We start from the raw sequence: 20,082 nt of genomic DNA on the forward strand, positions 1-20,082 counted from the left end.
GGAAGAACATGTTAGATAAGTCTATTATAAAGAGGACAACATAAACAACTTGTGCTTATTCCTTCGTTGTATGAACAAAGGAACTTAGGAAGATTAGCACAAAGACATGGACACTTTTAGTGTCATAATTCTTCCATTACAAATCGTTGAATGAAGAAATAAGAGTTGCTTTGAACAACTCTTAGTTAACACAAACACTGGTGCTTGTTTCTTTGTTACATGAACAAGGAACTTGAGAAGTAAGCACAAGGGCATGGACACTTTATGTGTCATGATTCTTCACTTACTAATTGTTGTATGAAGAAATGAGAGTTGCCTTGAACAACTCTTGAAAGTTTGTAATCATGTTTAGAACATAATGGTTGATTGACAAAAATTGTCCATCAACATGGACTCATGATGATTTTGAATCATTGAGTGTTGAAGTGTTAAACCACTTCAAGAGACGGAAACTAGGCAAGGACTTCACCTTTGAGTCCATATCCAAATGGTTCACTAAGTTTATTGTAAACTATATAGTGAACAATAAATACACGCTCTCCAAATTGTTTGATGTGTATAAAACAATTGAAATAAGTTTCAAGAGAGATAGTGGGAGTTTAAAGACCATGACTATTGTAGTCAAGGGAGAAGTCAAATGAAGAAAGAGAAATAACTCCAAGGGAACAAACTTTCTTTATGAAAGGATGGACATTGGAAGGGGTATTTGCAAGAAATGTCTTGCATGTGTCAAGAACACACCTTTCGAAGGTGTTCTAAATTGTTATTGAATAGTTCAAAACAATTGGATCTTCTACTTGAATGAATGAATCCGTATTGGTAACTATGTTTTACAATCATTGTAAAAGTGTGGCTAATAAGTCGAAGATTAATGAGAAATGAAAAGTACTTCACATTTGGAACGTGAATAAAATATAGATCTCTGGGAAAGCAGATAGTACTTACTTCCTCATACGAACTATCAAAGAAACTGGACAAACAAAGATTGTCTTTACATTCCAATTTGAATAAGGAACTTAATTCCATCACTATAAGACATGGATGAATGTTTTTTTTTTTTTTTTGACAAAACATTGTTCTTTATTGATGAATGATTAGATTATTGTAATCTAATTGTTTGTCTCTATAATAGAGATGATGTGGTAGTTGATGCTAACTAAATAAGCACACAAATTAAAACCCTCTTGTGACAATTGTAGTATATGTATAAGTAGGGATCGTTCTTAACCGGGGATTAGGAGGGATTGCAAAATCACTTGGAAACTGACTTAAAAACGTAAAATAAAGTTTAAAACACTAAACTAGACTCAAAGAATGCAAAACTAAACACTTAAAACACTAAAACAAACCAAAAGACTCAAACAGCACCCAAAACACTCAAAACTGCCTTAAAAACACTTTCTGGGCAGTTTTGAGCACTTTGACTACTTTGGACGAAATTGGGTAATAAAATGAATCAAAACAATTAGAAACACAAACTAAGACACTTTCTAACTAAGTTGGACACTAAAGCAAAGGGGGATTGAGTTTTTGATGAAATTAAACTAAATGCACAGATTATAATTAAAGGCTGAATGTAAATATGAATGTGATGAAAATATGGATGAATGCTAGCTAGAAGGTTCTTCTCCACACATGTTACACTTGCATACAAGATGATTTTCAGTTGGTCTTTCGATAAATTATGAAACTCAACACCCCGGGTTAATTAGGTCCGCTTAAATTAACCGTCAAGTTCTCCTTAAGTTAATGAATTGGATGGGTTAGCGCAACGCAATTCAAAACATTCTCCAAAAGTCCTTTACGTGAAAAGCACAATAAAGATACAATCAAAGATCATTAAGCATCATGAGAACTATAAGTGTTGACGAGGCATTCGTCACTATGATGAGCATGAAACTAGTGCCAACAATTCATTTAACGTGATTGTTTATAAGCAACCTCCACTACTTGTGAATATAAGTTCATAACTATTAGGTGAAACTTACTTATATTCTAGCGTCATATTCATGCATGAAAATTAAGTGTGCACTCTCAATAAACATACATAAATAAGTTATCAATCAAGCAGTTAAACAAATTGAATTCACAACTCATGAAATTCCAACCAAAGGTAATCAATTCATATTGCAAGCATAAACATGGTTTCGAATCACCCCCTAGCTAACTAGGGATTTAGCCTCTCATGTTCACAGAAAGAGAAGCAAAATTGAATTTAAACATAAAGAACAAAGGATTGATTACACCTAGAACACACAACGAATCCACTTGAATTTCTGCGCGTCTAAGCTCCTCTTTCCTCTTCTCCTTGCTGGGGCAGAGATGGTGTGTGGTTAATTTTGATGATTTTCTGGTTTTGGGATGGATTTATGGAAGTGTGGTGGTGCGGCAAGGTGGTAGGAAGGTATATGGATGTGTGGAATGGAGTGAGGAATGGTTGGAGTGCTGCTGCCAGGATGGGGGAAAGCTGGAATAGGTATGAAGGCTGCGGCAATGGTGAGTTGGTGAGGGGATAAGCTACGGCTTTTGGGAGAGAATGTGGTTGGTTTATGGGAGAGAATGATGATGGGAGTGACAGCTGGGGGGAATATATGCATGATGGTGGCTGCAATGATGAAGAGTGAATAAATAATGCATGTAGGGTTAGGAAATAAAATCATAAATTAAAGGGGGAATGATTAAAGGGTGCGGCTAGGTTGGAAAGTTGTGGAAGATGGCTGGAATGGAGGGTGAATGCACGGTAAAGGATGGGAAAAAAGGATGGTGGCTGAATGATGAAGAGTGCATGTGGCTTAATGATTAAAGAGTGAATGAATGGGAGAGCATGTGGCTGATTGATGAAATGGGAAAGCATGTGGCTGAATGATGAAGAGTGAATAATAAATGCGTGTAGGGTGCGGCTATGGTGGGAAAGGTGTGGAAGATGGCTGGAATTAGGTTTTAAGTGCATAGAATGGGCCTAAAATACCCCCCCTTGCACGGCAAGGGAAGGGAAGAAGGAAAAACCCACGACAAGGTTGTGTAATTGGGCTAGGGCCATTGTTTTGTGTCCTAAAGTGCCTACAAGGCCTTCAAAGTGGCTAGAAAATACGGACGTTTAAGTTTAGGAAAGGTTACCAAAACGGGAAACCTAGGGTTAACTTTCCTACTTCAAGTAGGAATCCTTGTTTGAGTAAGATTCCTCGTTTTGGTAGGAATTCATTGTTGGAGTACGAATTTGTCGTTTCTTCAAGTCTTCAACTCATTCATTCCTCTTTCGCTCCAAAAGACTCCAATTTGCATCTTCTTGCACACTTTGGCCTTATAATCTGAAAATACACAAAAGTGGCCTTAAACACTAAAATAACTAAGTAAACACAACATAAATGCACGAGAACAAGCTAATTAAGTCGCATGAATATGCTCCTATCAGTAGTGTTAACTATTTAGAATATAATGTTGCTTAAAACCCAAAAGGTTGCAAGGTAGTGACTAATCCCACTGAGTTGTGACACCTCTAAAACGGATGCTTTGGATCGTTAGATCCCAATCCAATGCCTTCTTGTTAAAATTGTATAAAGGTGAAATGTTCGCATCTTTATTCTTTTGAAAAGAAGAAAGAATCACAAAGTTGATGAGGTTAATTCACTTAGATGTTACTGGCACTTGTCCACAACATAATACTACTTATGTTGTATGACATTCACCAAAGATCACTCTCAGTTGGACTATCGTTTATTTTGAATAAACACAAGTCCAAATACTTTGCAAAAGGTTTGAAAGGATTCAAGAATGTAAGTTGATGAGTAAGATGTTGATAGGAGCATATTTATGCGCCTTAGTTAGCTAGTTCTTATGCATTTTTGTTATGTTTTCTTCGTTAAAGTAGTCTTTTAAGCTACTTTCATGTGTTTTCAGGTTTAAAGGACATATTACATGAAATGATGCAATTTGGAGCTTTTGGAGCAAAACTGAGCTGGAATGTGGTGTATGCAAATAGAGCACGAGGAATGGACGTCCAAAACAATGCATCACACAATCTTCCTCCTAAGCCGTGCATCCCACCATTCCTATCCATCCCGCAGCCAATTCCCATTATAAAAGCCATGATTCATCCCATAATTTCCATCTAGCCGCATCAACCATTTCCCAAAATCTTCTTTGCCGTAGCAACCATATTCCATAATTCTGATCTTCCACATATAATTCTAATCCTGCCGCAGCTTTTCCTCCACCTTCCAGCCACCATACCAACCTTCCTCCATCACTCCAACACCTTGCCGCACCACCAATCCTCCCTAAATCCATCCCCAACCCAAAATAACATCCAAATCATCCATTTAACCTCACTGCCGCAGCAAGGAGAAGAGGAAAGAGGACTTAGACGCGCAGAAATTCAAGTAGATTCGTTGGGCGTTCTAGGTGTAATCCATCCTTTGTTCTTTATGTTTAAATTCAATTTTATTTTTCTTGTTGCGAACATGAGAGGCTAAATCCCCCTAGTTAGCTAGGGGATGATTCGAAACCATGTTTATACTTGCAATATGAATTGATTATATTTGGTTGGAATTTCATAAGTTGTGGATTCAATTTGTTTAACTGCTTGATCGATAACTTATTTATGTATGTTGATTGAGAGTGCGCGCTTAATTTTCATGCATGAATATGATGCTAGAATATAAGTGAATTTCACCTAATAGTTATGAACTTATATTCACAAGTAGTGGAGGTTGCTTATAAACAATCGCGTTAATTGAATTCCTGGCAAGAGTATCATGCTTTTCATAGTTACAAATGCCTTGTCGATGCTTATAATTTCCAAAGAACGTAATGATTCTAACTTGTATCTTTATCATGCTGTTCATATAGAGAACTTGTTAGGAATAATTTGTTTGCGATGCATATTCATCCAATTCAATGATTCTAGGGAAATTTGAAGGTTAATTTAAGCGGACCTAATTAACTTGGAGTGTCGAGTTCCATAATTCATCGAAAGACCAACTGAAAATCAAAATGTATGCAAGTGTAACATGTGTGGAGAAGAACCCCTTGGCTAGCATCCATTCATTCCATTTCATCAATTTCATATTTACATTCTATCTAGTTTATTTACTTGTTTCGTTATTTCAATTTTTGTCCAAATCCAATCCCCCTTTATTTTGTTTAAGTCTTAGTCTTTTTTACTTTTAGTTTTGTATTCTTCGCATTAATTAGTGTTTTAAACTTGTTTTTACGTTTTTGAGTCAAAATCCAAGTGATTAACAATCCCTCCTAATCCCCGGTCCAGAACGATCCCTACTTATACACTTCACTACAATTGACAAAAAGAGGGTTTAATTTGTGTGCTTACTTTCATGTGTTTTCAGGTTTAAAGGACATATTACATGAAATGATGCAATTTGGAGCTTTTGGAACAAAACTGAGCTGGAATGTGGTGTATGCAAATAGAGCACGAGGAATGGACGTCCAAAACAATGCATCACACAATCTTCCTCCTAAGCCGTGCATCCCACCATTCCTATCCATCATCCATAAACCCTAATTCCCTTTAACCCAAAACCGTGCATTTTCCATGAACCCTAATATATAATCAACCCATTATCCCATTTCTTTTCCCTAGCCGCCACCATCACCCACCACTCTAATTATTATTCCATAAATTCCACCCAAAACCGAGCACCATATTCCATATTTCCTATCAGCCGTGCATCCCATTATAACTACATCCACCATCCCATTATTCATCCCATTCACCATCCATTCAACCCTAATTCCACTAACCCTAAATACAATATTCATGCCATTTTCTTATTGAGCCACCATATCATTTCTTTATTATCCCCAATCCGTGCACTACCAAAAACAAATCATCCACCATTCCATTTCAGCCGTGTTCTAACACTATCCCATTTACATCCACCATTCCATTTTTAATTATTATTCCTAAGCCATTATCTCCCACTAATCTTCAACAAAACCGTGCACTTCCACCTATATATACCTATCACTCATTCATGTTTAGGGAGGATCCGCACCATAAGTTTCCCATTGTAGCCAATTTCCTTCCATTGCCGTGACTTCCCCTTCTCCATTTCCTCCATTTCATTTCCATTCCACACTTCCATCCCCCCAACCAACTATCCCTAGACCTTATGCTACAATAAAGAGGAAGATAAGAGGGCCTAAACGTTCATACAATTCAAGATTGAGTTGTTGGAATGTTTAGGCATTTCTTTGATTTCAATGTTTAATTTCAATTCTCTTTGTTTTGTACGTATGAGGAAATAAACCCCCTTTAGCAAGGGGGTGATTCGAAACTATGTTTATGTTTGTAATATGATTTGATTACTTTTAATTACGTTTCATAAGTTGTGAATTCAATTTGTTTAACTGTTTAATTGATAACCTATTTATGTATGTTTATTAAGAATGAACGCTTAATTTTCATGCATGAATTTGACGCTAGAATATAAGTGAATTTCACGTAATAGTTATGAACTTATATTCACAAGTAGTGGAGGTTGCTTATAAACAATCGTGTTAAACATATTCTTGGCATAAGTTTCATGCAATCATAGTAACGAATGCCTCGTCAACACTTATAGTTTTCATGATGCTTAATGATTCTTGCTTGTATCTCTATTATGCAATTCATGTAGGGAACTTGTGAGGAATGCTTTGGATTGTCGTATGCAATCATCCAATTCATTAATTTAAGGAAAACTTGATGGTTAATTTAAGCGGACCTAATTAACCCGGAGCGTTGAGAATTCATGGTTTATTGAAAAGCAATTAGAAATCGGTTTGTATGCAAGTATAACATGTGTGGAGATGAACCCCTTAGCTAGCTTTCCCATCCATTCATTTCCGTCAATTTCGTATTTACAATTTGTTTTCTTTGCAATCTATCCACTTTAGTTTAATCTCGTCCAAACCTAAATTCCCCCCCCATATTTTGTTTAAGTTTTAGTCTTAATCTTTCTTACTTTTAGTTTTGCATTCTTCGAGTTTAGTATAGTGTTTTAAACTTGTTTTTACGTTTTTGAAGTCAAATCCAAGTGTTTTAGCAATCCCTCCTAATCCCCGGTCCAGAACGATCCCTACTTACATACTTACTACAATTGACGAAAAGAGGGTTTAATTTGTGCGCGTATAAATCTAGCATCAAATTTTGGCGCCGTTGCCGGGGATTAGCAACTTTGCTAATCCTTTGTCTTTATGTTTATTTTTTTTTATTTTTTGTTTTTCGTGCATTCTTATTTCAGATTCTTAGTTTGTTTGTTTTCTTGTTTTTCAGGTACTGTGTATGACTCGTAGCTCTCGGCCTATTATAGAAAACATCTCCGACTTTGACGGTGATTTTGAACGCACTTTGAGGAGAACGAGGAGTCAACAAGAGCCACCACAACCTGGGCTTAAAGAGGAAGAAGTAGGTATAGAAGAAAAGCCCACGGATCAGATTTTTGAAGAAGAACAAGCCATGGCAGCAGATAATAGAACCATCAAGGAGCTTTCGGCCTCGGGGTTGGATAATGCATTGCCTCTTTGTATCCAATACCCCACGGCTGCAGAGGGAACGACTGAGGTGTTTGAACTCAAATCCAGTTTGTTACACCATATTCCGAAGTTCCATGGCTTGTCTATGGAAGACCCCAACAAACACTTGAAGGAGTTCGAGGTGGTTTGTTCGAGCATGACCCCCGTCACTGTGGATGGGAGTATATTGAAGATGAAGGCCTTTCCATTTTCACTTATGGACAGGGCCAAAGATTGGCTCTACGAACTAGCCCCAGGAACTGTGACTTCGTGGGAGAGTATGAAGCGTGCTTTCTTGGAAAAATTCTTCCCTACTTCGAGAGTGATTCTCCTACGGAAGAAAATTAGTGGTATTCAACAGAATCATGGTGAGACATTCCCGGCTTATCATGAGCGCTTCAAGGGCCTTGTAGCTTCATGTCCTCAACATCAAATGAAGGAGGAACTTCTCCTTCAATATTTCTATGAGGGCCTCCTTCCTATTGAACGTCAAATGCTTAATGCCTCAGCGGGAGGAGCATTGGTGGACAAAACACCAAGGGATGCCAAGATTCTCATAGCCAACCGAGCGCTCAACGCTCAACAATATGAAGGAGTGGGCCAAAGGGAAGCCCCACGGCAACAAAGTGTAAATGAGGTGAGTGCTATTTCTGAAATTCAATCACAACTTGCTAATCTTACTTCTCTTGTTTCTCAGGTTGTGATTGGTCCAAAAGCACAAGAACACCAAGTTTGTGGCGTGTGCTCAATTCAAGGGCATCCATCCGACAAGTGCCCTCAACTAATCGAGAATGGTGGGTGGGAATCTGCCAATGCAATTGGTTTCCAAGGACAAAATCAACACAACCCATACTCGAACACTTACAATGCCGGATGGAGGGACCATCCAAACTTCAAATGGAGGGAGCCACAACAAGCTGCCCAACAAGGAGGATTTAGGCCAAACCCCCCTGGTTTTTATTCCAAGCCGTATGCACCCCAACAATCCCAACAACTTTCGACATCATCTCATTCAGGTACGTCCTTGGAAAGTAATCAAGCTATGCAATTACTAACCTCTATTTCGCAGGGGTTGCAAAATCAAAACAACCGGATAGAAAATAACGAGAAGGAGATGATGGATATGAAGAAACAAATAGGGCAGATTTCTGAGTTCCTTGGACAGATTAGAGATAAAGGAAAGCTTCCTAGCTCAACCATAGTCAATCCAAAGGGAGGATTCGAATCCGCCAAGGCCATCACCCTAAGGGGTGGAAAAGAAGTTGGGACCGAGCCAAACAATCCCAAATCTGCCCAGGAAGTAGATGAAGAGACGACACAACCTAAGGAAGTGTCTAGCTCACCCACGGAAAGAGTGAAAAACCCAATGCCGCAGGCCCCCAATCACCCTAACTCGGCCAAATCAGGTAATTTAAGTTCAAATTCATGTACTTCACGTCCTAATCTGCCCAATGTACCTTTTCCTCGCAGGTTCATGCAAGAAAAAAAGGAAGAAAGCGAGAAGGACATTCTTGAAACGTTCCGGAAGGTGAAAGTGAACATACCGCTTCTCGATGCAATCAAACAGGTTCCAAAGTATGCTAAATTCCTCAAGGACCTATGCAATACAAAGAGAAGAAGGGCAAACAAAGAGGTAGTGAAGGTAAGCGAGAATGTGTCCGCTGTTTTGCAACGTAAACTACCTACCAAGTGCAAAGACCCCGGTAGTTTCACGATTCCTTGTTTGATTGGACATAATCGTTTTGAACATGCCATGCTTGATTTAGGTGCATCCATAAATGTCATGCCTTATTCCATTTATGCATCAATGAACCTTGGTGAGTTAAAACAAGATGGCGTTATAATTCAATTGGCTGATCGTTCTAACGCTTATCCCAAGGGAGTCCTTGAGGATGTTTTAGTGCAGGTCAATCACCTTATTTTCCCCGCAGATTTCTATGTTTTAGACATGGAGGATTCAAGCCATGCTCCATCATTGCCAATCTTGCTAGGCCGTCCCTTCATGAAAACAGCAAGAACAAAGATTGATGTGTATACGGGAACATTGACCATGGAGTTTGATGGGGACATTATTCATTTTAATCTTTCTGAAACCATTAAACATCCAATTGAGGACCATTCTTGTTTTGCTATTGATATTGTTGATTCTTTGGCACAGGTGCATTTGGATCAAATGAATGAAGATGCACTTGAGGTAGCCTTAGTCCACGGCATAGGAACAAGAAATAAGTGTGAGGGAGTCTTGGCAACCCACGGCATGCAATCTGACCATATTGCCGTGCCCCCTTGTGATGAAGTACTTGAAATGGTCGCTGCCCTCGAGTCATTGCCCTTCCACTCTGGTAAGTCTCCAATCTCACTTTTAGATTCGGTTTTGACTAACAAGTTACTTCCATCAACTGTGCAGCCACCTACACTTGAGTTAAAGCCATTACCTAGTCACTTGAAGTATGTGTTCTTAGGCCAAGATCAAACGCTACCCGTCATCATTTCAAACTTAATCACGGCTCAAGAAGAAGACAAGTTGATAAGGGTGTTAAAAGAGCACAAATCTGCCATTGGATGGACTTTGGCGGATATCAAAGGCATTAGTCCCACCACGTGCATGCATCGCATCCTTTTGGAGGAGGAAGCCAAGCCATCTCGTGAAGCTCAACGTCGCCTTAATCTACCTATGATGGAAGTAGTGAAAAAGGAGGTTATAAAATTACTTGATTGTGGTGTTATATATCCTATTTCTGATAGTCGTTGGGTGTCACCTGTGCAGGTTGTTCCAAAGAAGTCTGGCATCACAGTGGTGAAGAATGAAGAACAAGAGCTTGTCCCCACTCGTGTTGTGACTGGTTGGCGTGTTTGCATTGATTACAGGAAGTTAAATGCCATGACAAGGAAGGATCACTTTCCATTACCATTCCTCGACCAAATGTTGGAAAGGTTAGCCGGTTATGAATTTTATTGCTTTCTTGATGGATATTCCGGATATAACCAGATTGTGATCGCTCCGGAGGACCAAGAGAAGACAACATTTACGTGCCCCTTTGGCACTTTTGCATATAGACGAATGCCATTTGGCTTGTGCAATGCTCCGGCGACGTTTCAACGATGCATGGTGAGTATATTCTCTGATTATGTGGAGAAGATTATTGAGATATTCATGGATGATTTTAGTGTGTTTGGCAATTCATTTGATCATTGCTTGAATAATCTGACTTTAATCTTGAAACGTTGTGTTGAAACGAATCTTGTACTTAATTGGGAAAAATGCCACTTCATGGTTAAGCAAGGTATTGTTCTAGGCCATATCATTTCTGAAAAAGGCATTGAAGTAGATAAATCTAAGGTAGACCTTGTTCGCCACTTACCCTCTCCAACTTCGGTTAGAGAGGTTCATTCGTTTCTTGGCCACGCAGGTTTTTATAGGCGTTTCATTAAGGATTTCTCCAAGATTGCACAGCCACTATGCCGGTTGCTTCAAAAAGAGGTGGTTTTCGAGTTTGATGAAGCATGCTCCACGGCATTCAAGCACTTGAAGGAAGCTCTCACTTCGGCTCCTATTATCACACCTCCAGATTGGAGCCTTCCATTCGAGTTAATGTGTGATGCGTCGGACTATGCCATTGGTGCTGTTTTGGGACAGCGAAAGAACAAGCAACCCCACGTTATCTATTATGCTTCTAGGACACTAAATGATGCTCAATTAAATTATTCAACCACTGAGAAAGAATTACTTGCTGTGGTTTTTGCATTAGATAAGTTCCGATCTTACTTACTTGGTACTAAAGTTGTTATTTTTACTGATCATACAGCTCTCAAATATTTGCTCACGAAAAAGGAGGCCAAGCCTAGATTGATTCGATGGATGTTGCTTCTACAAGAGTTTGACATTGAGATTCGAGATAAGAAGGGCGTGGAGAATGTGGTGGCTGACCACCTAAGCCGAATGGTGCATGAGGAAGCAATGCCAATTTTTGAAACCTTTCCTGATGAACAATTAATGTCTATCCAGGTAAGTGAGCCTTGGTACGCAGATTTGGTGAACTTTTTGGTGTCTAAACATACCCCTAGCACACTTAATAGGAATCAATGTGATAAGCTTAGAAAGGATGCTAGGTTTTATGTTTGGGATGACCCATACCTTTGGAAATTTTGTCCCGATCAGATTGTCCGACGTTGTGTGAATGAATCTGAGTTTCAATCTATTTTAACATTTTGTCATTCATATGCATGTGGGGGACATTTTGGCACCCAACGCACTGCCTTTAAAGTCTTAAAATGTGGGTTTTATTGGCCAACCATCTTTAGGGATGCTAGGACGTTTTGCCTTACATGTGATCGGTGTCAAAGAATGGGTAATATAAGTGCTAAGGATCAAATGCCACAAACCCCTATACTTTCTGTTGAAATATTTGATGTGTGGGGCATTGATTTTATGGGTCCTTTTCCTTCATCACATGGTTTTCTCTATATCTTGTTGGCGGTGGATTATGTTTCCAAATGGGTGAAAGCAAAAGCCACCCGTACTAACGATTCCAAGGTAGTTGCAGATTTTGTGAAGTCTAACATTTTTGCTAGGTTCGGAATGCCTCGAGTTCTTATAAGTGATGGAGGCTCACATTTCTGTAATCGTACAATTGAGGCCTTGCTCAAGAAGTACAACGTTACACATAGGGTGTCCACACCCTATCATCCTCAAACAAGCGGGCAAGCCGAGGTGTCGAATCGGGAGATAAAACAGATTCTTGAGAAGACAGTGGGTCCAACAAGAAAAGATTGGAGCTTAAGGCTAGAAGATGCATTGTGGGCTTATAGGACCGCCTACAAAACACCCATAGGAATGTCCCCCTTTCGGCTTGTTTATGGCAAGCCATGTCACTTACCTGTGGAGTTGGAGCACAAGGCTCATTGGGCTGTGAGGAAGTTCAACATGGATGTGGATGCAGTGGGAATTCATCGTAAGCTTCAATTGAATGAACTTGAGGAGATACGGAATGAAGCTTATGAGAATGCTCGCCTTTACAAGGAAAAGACGAAGGCCTTTCATGATAAGATGATTCGCACCAAGTCCTTCTCTGTTGGACAGAAAGTGTTGTTGTTTAATTCTCGTCTTCGTCTATTTCCGGGTAAGTTACGTTCACGTTGGATTGGACCCTTTGTTATTACTAACGTTTTTCCTCATGGTGCAGTCCAAGTTCGTAGCTTCAAAACAGGTCAAGAGTTTAAGGTGAACGGGCATCGTTTGAAGGCCTATTATGAGAACTTTGTGGAGCACACCGTGGATGACACCACCTTGGGTACCGTAGGCTCCAATTTGGAGTAAATGGATTCTTCGTCCGGCTGCAAGACGTAAAAGAAAGCGCTACTTGGGAGGCAACCCAATACAGTGAATAAGCTTGTTTATTGATTTCCGAGTGATTACACAAAAAAAAAAAAAAAAAAAAAAAAAAAACATGGCAGAAAGATGGAGTCTTCACAAAGGTTGTGTACTTGAGGCCCCACTACGTGGCAACACTCTCGGAACAGGAGGTATCGGAACAGGAGGCATCGGAGCTGAAGGCATCGGAGCGGGAGGCACCGAAGATAGATCATTCAAAGCCCCAAACCTTGGTGGAACGCTGGATGAACCAGGAAAGAGGTGCCTCTGGAAGAAAGCTGCAAACCGTTGACGGTCATCAAGCTCATCAAGCTTCCTCTTCATGCCTGTTGAATAATTGTTGGCAAGCACGTGCAAACTTCGGTTCTCGTACTTAAGCTGTTTGATCTCCTGCTTAAGACTCTCCACCTCCGCCATCAAGGATTCAACCTGTCGGGAGCGAGCAAGAAGGCGTTGGCCCATGTTGGACACAAAGCCAGTGCACTGAACACTCAGAGCCAGGGATTCTTGAACGGCCAACTCATCGGACCGTCCTGAAAGCAGCTGACTGTCTTTGGGAGTGAGGAGGTTCCGAGCCACTATCGTAGCCGTTGTGGGATCCGTCATCACAGAGTCCTCATCTGTAAGAGGGCCATGGGAAGATAAGAAAGACGGGCACCATACCTTACCCTGACGAGACGCGACCGGATCACTGCTTAGACTCAAATCTAAGCAAAGGTTCGATGGGTTGGATGAGCTAGCCATTGTTCACGAAGTTAAAAGAGAAGGGGTGGACGGAGTAGATTTTCAAAAGGTCCGGAGACGAGTTTCAAGAATGGAAAATCTTCAGAGTGTGTAAGTTGGCGGTGATCGATAGCTCTATAAAAAGCCAAGGCAACGCGTCCACCAATTCAAAAAGCCTCGGCTTTTCAGAAATCGCGTTTAACACGTGGAGGCCATCATCGCAACTACACGTCCTTAGCCGACAAGCGCAAAGTTCGGCGACGCTTTATCTGCTTTTCAGAAAACGCGTGCAGCTTTATCGAAGAGGCGTCTTCAAAGATCGAAGAGTCGTCACTATTCCAAAAAGCCGGATTTGCGGGATCAAAATGTTTGTCGACAACGGTAAAAGAACAGTATCACCACTTGCTATTGAATTCTCTATATATGTCGACCTTCATTTTTTTTGGCAAGACAGAACTGAAGAAAATGCCCAACTCTTTTTCACCTCTGAGGGCGCACTCCCAGCAAAGCCTTTCGAAATACTCCATTCTTTCTTCTTCCCCAAAGATGATACCATATGCCTGGAGTACAGATGACCCAGGAGGAAACAGCACCACAAATACATGTGCTGATTCATTCACCGCTTCTTCAAAAGCAAAGGTATCTCATATCATCAAGGGCAAACGCAAAGGTATCTCATATCATGCTCTTTCCCTGTCTTTTCCTTTGTCCTTGATATTACTTGCATGGCAAAGTGAAAGAAGCAATCAGCCGGCACTTGGAGTCTATCTGGACTCTATTCCCTGGTTGCTTACCTAGCTTTGCTGAGCTATCCTCTAACCCTCTTCAATACGAATTGGAGAGATTGAACAAAGAAACAGATAAAAGGAGGAAGCTCAGACCTTCGGGGGAGACCAAAGGAAGCCTGCTACCCAGTTCAAGAGTAGCACAAAGGAAAATCAACGATGGGAGCAGCGCATGTCAAGAGTAAGCCTGTGGAATCACTCAAGATGAAGCCTCACTGCAATCACCAAGGAGAAGATGGAATTTACACTCCATAACCAGATTTGCATCTCTAAAACTCTTCTCTTTGATAGATACATTCTGCCATGTTTAGTATGTTTAGTTGTTGTTTTATATGTTTTCTTTATTTGGTGTGTTTTAAGCTTAAAACATTGAGGACAATGTTTGATTTAAGTGTGGGGGGGTAACTAAGTATGTTGATGCAAATTTGTTGGATTTTATCACCCATAACTTCAAGTGTTGTTCCTTGCTGTTTTTAAATGTTTTTAAACTGTTTTAGTGTGTGTTGACTTAAAAATTCGAAAATCCCATAAAAATTTGAAAAATTGTTTTGAAAAACCCAAAAAAAGTTGTTTTTGTGTGTTTGTGTCGTAGGTTACCTTCCAACACAATGATGAGGATTTGGTTTTTAATTGCATGACGGTTAAAGAAAGTTACAAACATGGATGGACGTTTGATATACTCTTTGGTTTATGCTTGGTTGTCGTTATAGTTTACAAATTCACATGTAATCACAAATGATAAAAATTAGTTTTTGTAACATGCTTGAAGGAAGGAACTTAAACAAACGATACATCCCTGTGAGACTTGAGCTTAAACGTTTATTTGGAGAGTTAAAATCTGTGCATTCTTTGTTTTCTAAAGTCGTTGCATGATCTCATTATTCTTTGCTTGGTTGCTACTTAGAAGGCGTTTCATCACTTAGTTCCAAATGCTAGAACTCATGCCCATTTCATTCAAAGCATGTCATTGATTTGCATAACACGTATTCAAGATGAAGTTGTGTAGTGAACACCATAGCCAAATTGCCATATTTCCCTTTTCATTTGTTTTATAGGATTTAACCCCGTTGAGCCTTGTGTAGCCTACTTTCTTTGTTAACCCACATTATCTTCACCTAGCCTAGATTAGGACCATCCGTACCCTTGTTCTTGAAGCATAGTAAGCATGAATGAATTCCCTTTGATTAATGTGTGCAGAAAATAAGTGTGGGGGAAAGTGTATTCATGTGAGTTTTTGTGCCATAGGCACGGTAAAAAAAAAAAAAAAAAAAAAAAATGAATCAGGCCCTAAGAGTTGTTTGAATCTCTCCTATTTGTTTAAAAGTTGATTTCTGCATTCTAAGGGAATTCTAGGTCTTAATTTCATTACTTTACTTATTATTGCTTAAAGAACGTTTGTTATTCCTTACCTTCCCTTGTTAGCCAAAACCCCAAGCCCCGTTACAACCCTTGACTTCTATCTTGAGTGTTGTGCATTTCAAATGTGGAGTTTGAATTTGGTATGAGCATATGGTGTCACTGGTTCTCGCATCTAAGTAGTAGCATCCCATTCATGAGATCATATCCATACACGTTTAATTACTCCCGAAATTGCTTTCTTTGTATAACGTATGTGAGTACTAGTCTTTCATGTTTACATCAATCTTCTCACATATAACTAGTGTAGGGTGTGTAGTCAGAAAATCTGAGTGAAAATTGAGTGCATAACTAGTGAGGAATTGAGGGAGTTCTCTAAGGCATGTTACTACATTCAAAATGTGTTTTAATTGATTAAATGCGAACTAGTGAATGGTGACTATGATTAAGTATGTGCTTAAGGGGAAGTAGGACTAAAAGCTATGTGAGTAATGATCTTTGACATGTCATGTTTCATTGGAAATCCCTGAGGCAAACATTGGAAGGTTTAGGTTGTTTTCTTTGTTTTGTTTCGTTTTGTTTACTTTAAGTTGTTTTGTTTTGCTCGAGGGCTAGCAAAAGTTAAGTGTGGGGGAATTTGATAGGAGCATATTTATGCGCCTTAGTTAGCTAGTTCTTATGCATTTTTGTTATGTTTTCTTCGTTAAAGTAGTCTTTTAAGCTACTTTCATGTGTTTTCAGGTTTAAAGGACATATTACATGAAATGATGCAATTTGGAGCTTTTGGAGCAAAACTGAGCTGGAATGTGGTGTATGCAAATAGAGCACGAGGAATGGACGTCCAAAACAATGCATCACACAATCTTCCTCCTAAGCCGTGCATCCCACCATTCCTATCCATCATCCATAAACCCTAATTCCCTTTAACCCAAAACCGTGCATTTTCCATGAACCCTAATATATAATCAACCCATTATCCCATTTCTTTTCCCTAGCCGCCACCATCACCCACCACTCTAATTATTATTCCATAAATTCCACCCAAAACCGAGCACCATATTCCATATTTCCTATCAGCCGTGCATCCCATTATAACTACATCCACCATCCCATTATTCATCCCATTCACCATCCATTCAACCCTAATTCCACTAACCCTAAATACAATATTCATGCCATTTTCTTATTGAGCCACCATATCATTTCTTTATTATCCCCAATCCGTGCACTACCAAAAACAAATCATCCACCATTCCATTTCAGCCGTGTTCTAACACTATCCCATTTACATCCACCATTCCATTTTTAATTATTATTCCTAAGCCATTATCTCCCACTAATCTTCATCAATCCATGCACTTCCACCTATATATACCTATCACTCATTCATGTTTAGGGAGGATCCGCACCATAAGTTTCCCATTGTAGCCAATTTCCTTCCATTGCCGTGACTTCCCCTTCTCCATTTCCTCCATTTCATTTCCATTCCACACTTCCATCCCCCCAACCAACTATCCCTAGACCTTATGCTACAATAAAGAGGAAGATAAGAGGGCCTAAACGTTCATACAATTCAAGATTGAGTTGTTGGAATGTTTAGGCATTTCTTTGATTTCAATGTTTAATTTCAATTCTCTTTGTTTTGTACGTATGAGGAAATAAACCCCCTTTAGCTAGGGGGTGATTCGAAACTATGTTTATGTTTGTAATATGATTTGATTACTTTTAATTACGTTTCATAAGTTGTGAATTCAATTTGTTTAACTGTTTAATTGATAACCTATTTATGTATGTTTATTAAGAATGAACGCTTAATTTTCATGCATGAATTTGATGCTAGAATATAAGTGAATTTCACGTAATAGTTATGAACTTATATTCACAAGTAGTGGAGGTTGCTTATAAACAATCATGTTAAACATATTCTTGGCATAAGTTTCATGCAATCATAGTAACGAATGCCTCGTCAACACTTATAGTTTTCATGATGCTTAATGATTCTTGCTTGTATCTCTATTATGCAATTCATGTAGGGAACTTGTGAGGAATGCTTTGGATTGTCGTATGCAATCATCCAATTCATTAATTTAAGGAAAACTTGACGGTTAATTTAAGCGGACCTAATTAACCCGGAGCGTTGAGAATTCATGGTTTATTGAAAAGCAATTAGAAATCGGTTTGTATGCAAGTATAACATGTGTGGAGATGAACCCCTTAGCTAGCTTTCCCATCCATTCATTTCCGTCAATTTCGTATTTACAATTTGTTTTCTTTGCAATCTATCCACTTTAGTTTAATCTCGTCCAAACCTAAATTCCCCCCCCCATATTTTGTTTAAGTTTTAGTCTTAATCTTTCTTACTTTTAGTTTTGCATTCTTCGAGTTTAGTATAGTGTTTTAAACTTGTTTTTACGTTTTTGAAGTCAAATCCAAGTGTTTTAGCAATCCCTCCTAATCCCCGGTCCAGAACGATCCCTACTTACATACTTACTACAATTGACGAAAAGAGGGTTTAATTTGTGCGCGTATAAATCTCGCATCAGATGTCTAAAGTATTTACCTCCTTAGATTTAATCCAAGGAAAAATAACACTTTAGAAGAGTTTCCTTGAAAGATATCAAGGAAAGTAGCATCAAATACCCATATATTGGATATATACTTCTAAGACAATATGATTGTCAATTATAAGATCTTCCAAAATTTTCATGACTCCATAGGATGTAGTTGAAAAGAAAGCCAAGTCTTAATCGTGTTAAGATTTGGGGTTGTGTGCTAGTAAGCAATATTTGTTTGAGAACAATCTTGTGGAATATCCTTAAATTGACCTTTGGATATCACTTCTATACACCAACTAACAAATGTTATTTGTTGGGTAGTTCATTGTAATCCTATAATAGGATTTGCCTAAGATAGAGAAAATGAACAAGAGATAGAACTCAAAGAATGGGTTCTTTGAGAGACAAGATGATAGTCAACAAATATAACAACCTAGTTCCTACACCACTAGCTCCAAGGTAGTTGAAAAGGATTTATAAACCGTCTCAGTTGAATGGTTTGAACTTTATGACTATGTCATAGAGTTACACCTCTTAATTCAAAAGAAATAAGAATGAAAATGCTTGTGATTACATTGAGTGTACATGCGACATATACTCAAGGAAATGGTATAGTACCATTTGACCCGAAATAATGAAACCTTCATAGCTAAGACTAGGAATCATTATCAAGATAATCTTGATAATATATGTCTAAGACTAGGAATCACAAGACGTGTAAGTTGTATAGATCCATCCATCTTGAATCTTAGCAAGCTAGTGGAAGCTATAAGCTTCTGATGAGAGAAATACCAAATTGTTTGATTTCTCATAAAGATGTAAATTAATCGTTTGTTTACTAGGTTTACAAAAGATTAGTGGGAGTTAATCATATTTCTAAATTTGAACATATATATGATATTTTAATTTTGGAAATGAAAGGAATTCTTCTTCGTTAAAAGTTATGACTTTAAACATTCTATAACGATAGAATGTATATGGGAGACGTAGTCTATAGACATGGGATGGAAATCTATAATGATAGATTTCAAGATATAATTGGATTATCTCAATCCCTATTGATAGACGATAGATGTAGGAAGTTTATTGAATGATAAACTTTCAAATGAAAGGACAATTCTAGTCAGATAGAAGTTGCTCTTCTAAGAGGGAATGTACCCTTTTGACTGCCAAAGAAGCATAATGCATAAATAGAATCCTTTATGCATACATAGAAAGGTGATTTGCGTATTTCATATTGTATGAAAAACATTGATATGAGTTGTACCAAGATCGGCTCAAGACGATATCAGTGCAAGCCCAGAATCAGAACCATGGCAAATATCAAGTGAGTCCTTAAGTATTTAAGAAATAATAAAGGATAGATTCCTCAAGAATGAGGAAGAATTAGAGTAACACAATGGAAGCGTAAATCTATTAGACTATGAATCTAATATCATATCCATCATTGGATGTCTCTTCATTTTGAATGAAAAGATAATTGGATATCTCTTTATTATGACTAAAGAGATATTTGGGTGGAAACATTAAAAGCAATGACTTTAGTATGTTCTATCATGCAAAATATATCGCCATATAGAAGCTTACAACAATGTTGTTTGGATGGGAAAGTTCATTTATGAACTCTCTATTCGGTTCCAACCAGAAAGTGTCTCTAGTGTACCCACACTACGACACTAATAGGGCGATAGCTCAAGCCAAGGAATCAAGGTCGCATTAAGATCTAAACTTAAGTGACAGACCGAACCATATGATTGAGAATCATGTATAATGGTGA

At 38.7% G+C, this 20,082-nt stretch overlaps 1 protein-coding gene across 1 annotated transcript; it reads left to right on the forward strand.

The window, feature by feature from the left end:
- Positions 1-7,576: 7,576 nt before the first annotated feature.
- Positions 7,577-9,664, forward strand: LOC125472990 (the record flags this gene model as incomplete). The annotated part of the gene is made up of 2 exons (XM_048575180.1): positions 7,577-8,068; positions 8,957-9,664. Coding segments are annotated over 2 exons (1,200 nt in total), but the record flags the coding sequence as incomplete, so codon positions are not given.
- Positions 9,665-20,082: the final 10,418 nt, after the last annotated feature.

The sequence above is a fragment of a genome, unplaced genomic scaffold (assembly GCF_019419815.1).
Source record: "Pyrus x bretschneideri cultivar Hongxiangsu unplaced genomic scaffold, Pyrus_bretschneideri_v1 Contig79, whole genome shotgun sequence".
Classification (NCBI taxonomy): Eukaryota; Viridiplantae; Streptophyta; class Magnoliopsida; order Rosales; family Rosaceae; genus Pyrus; species Pyrus x bretschneideri.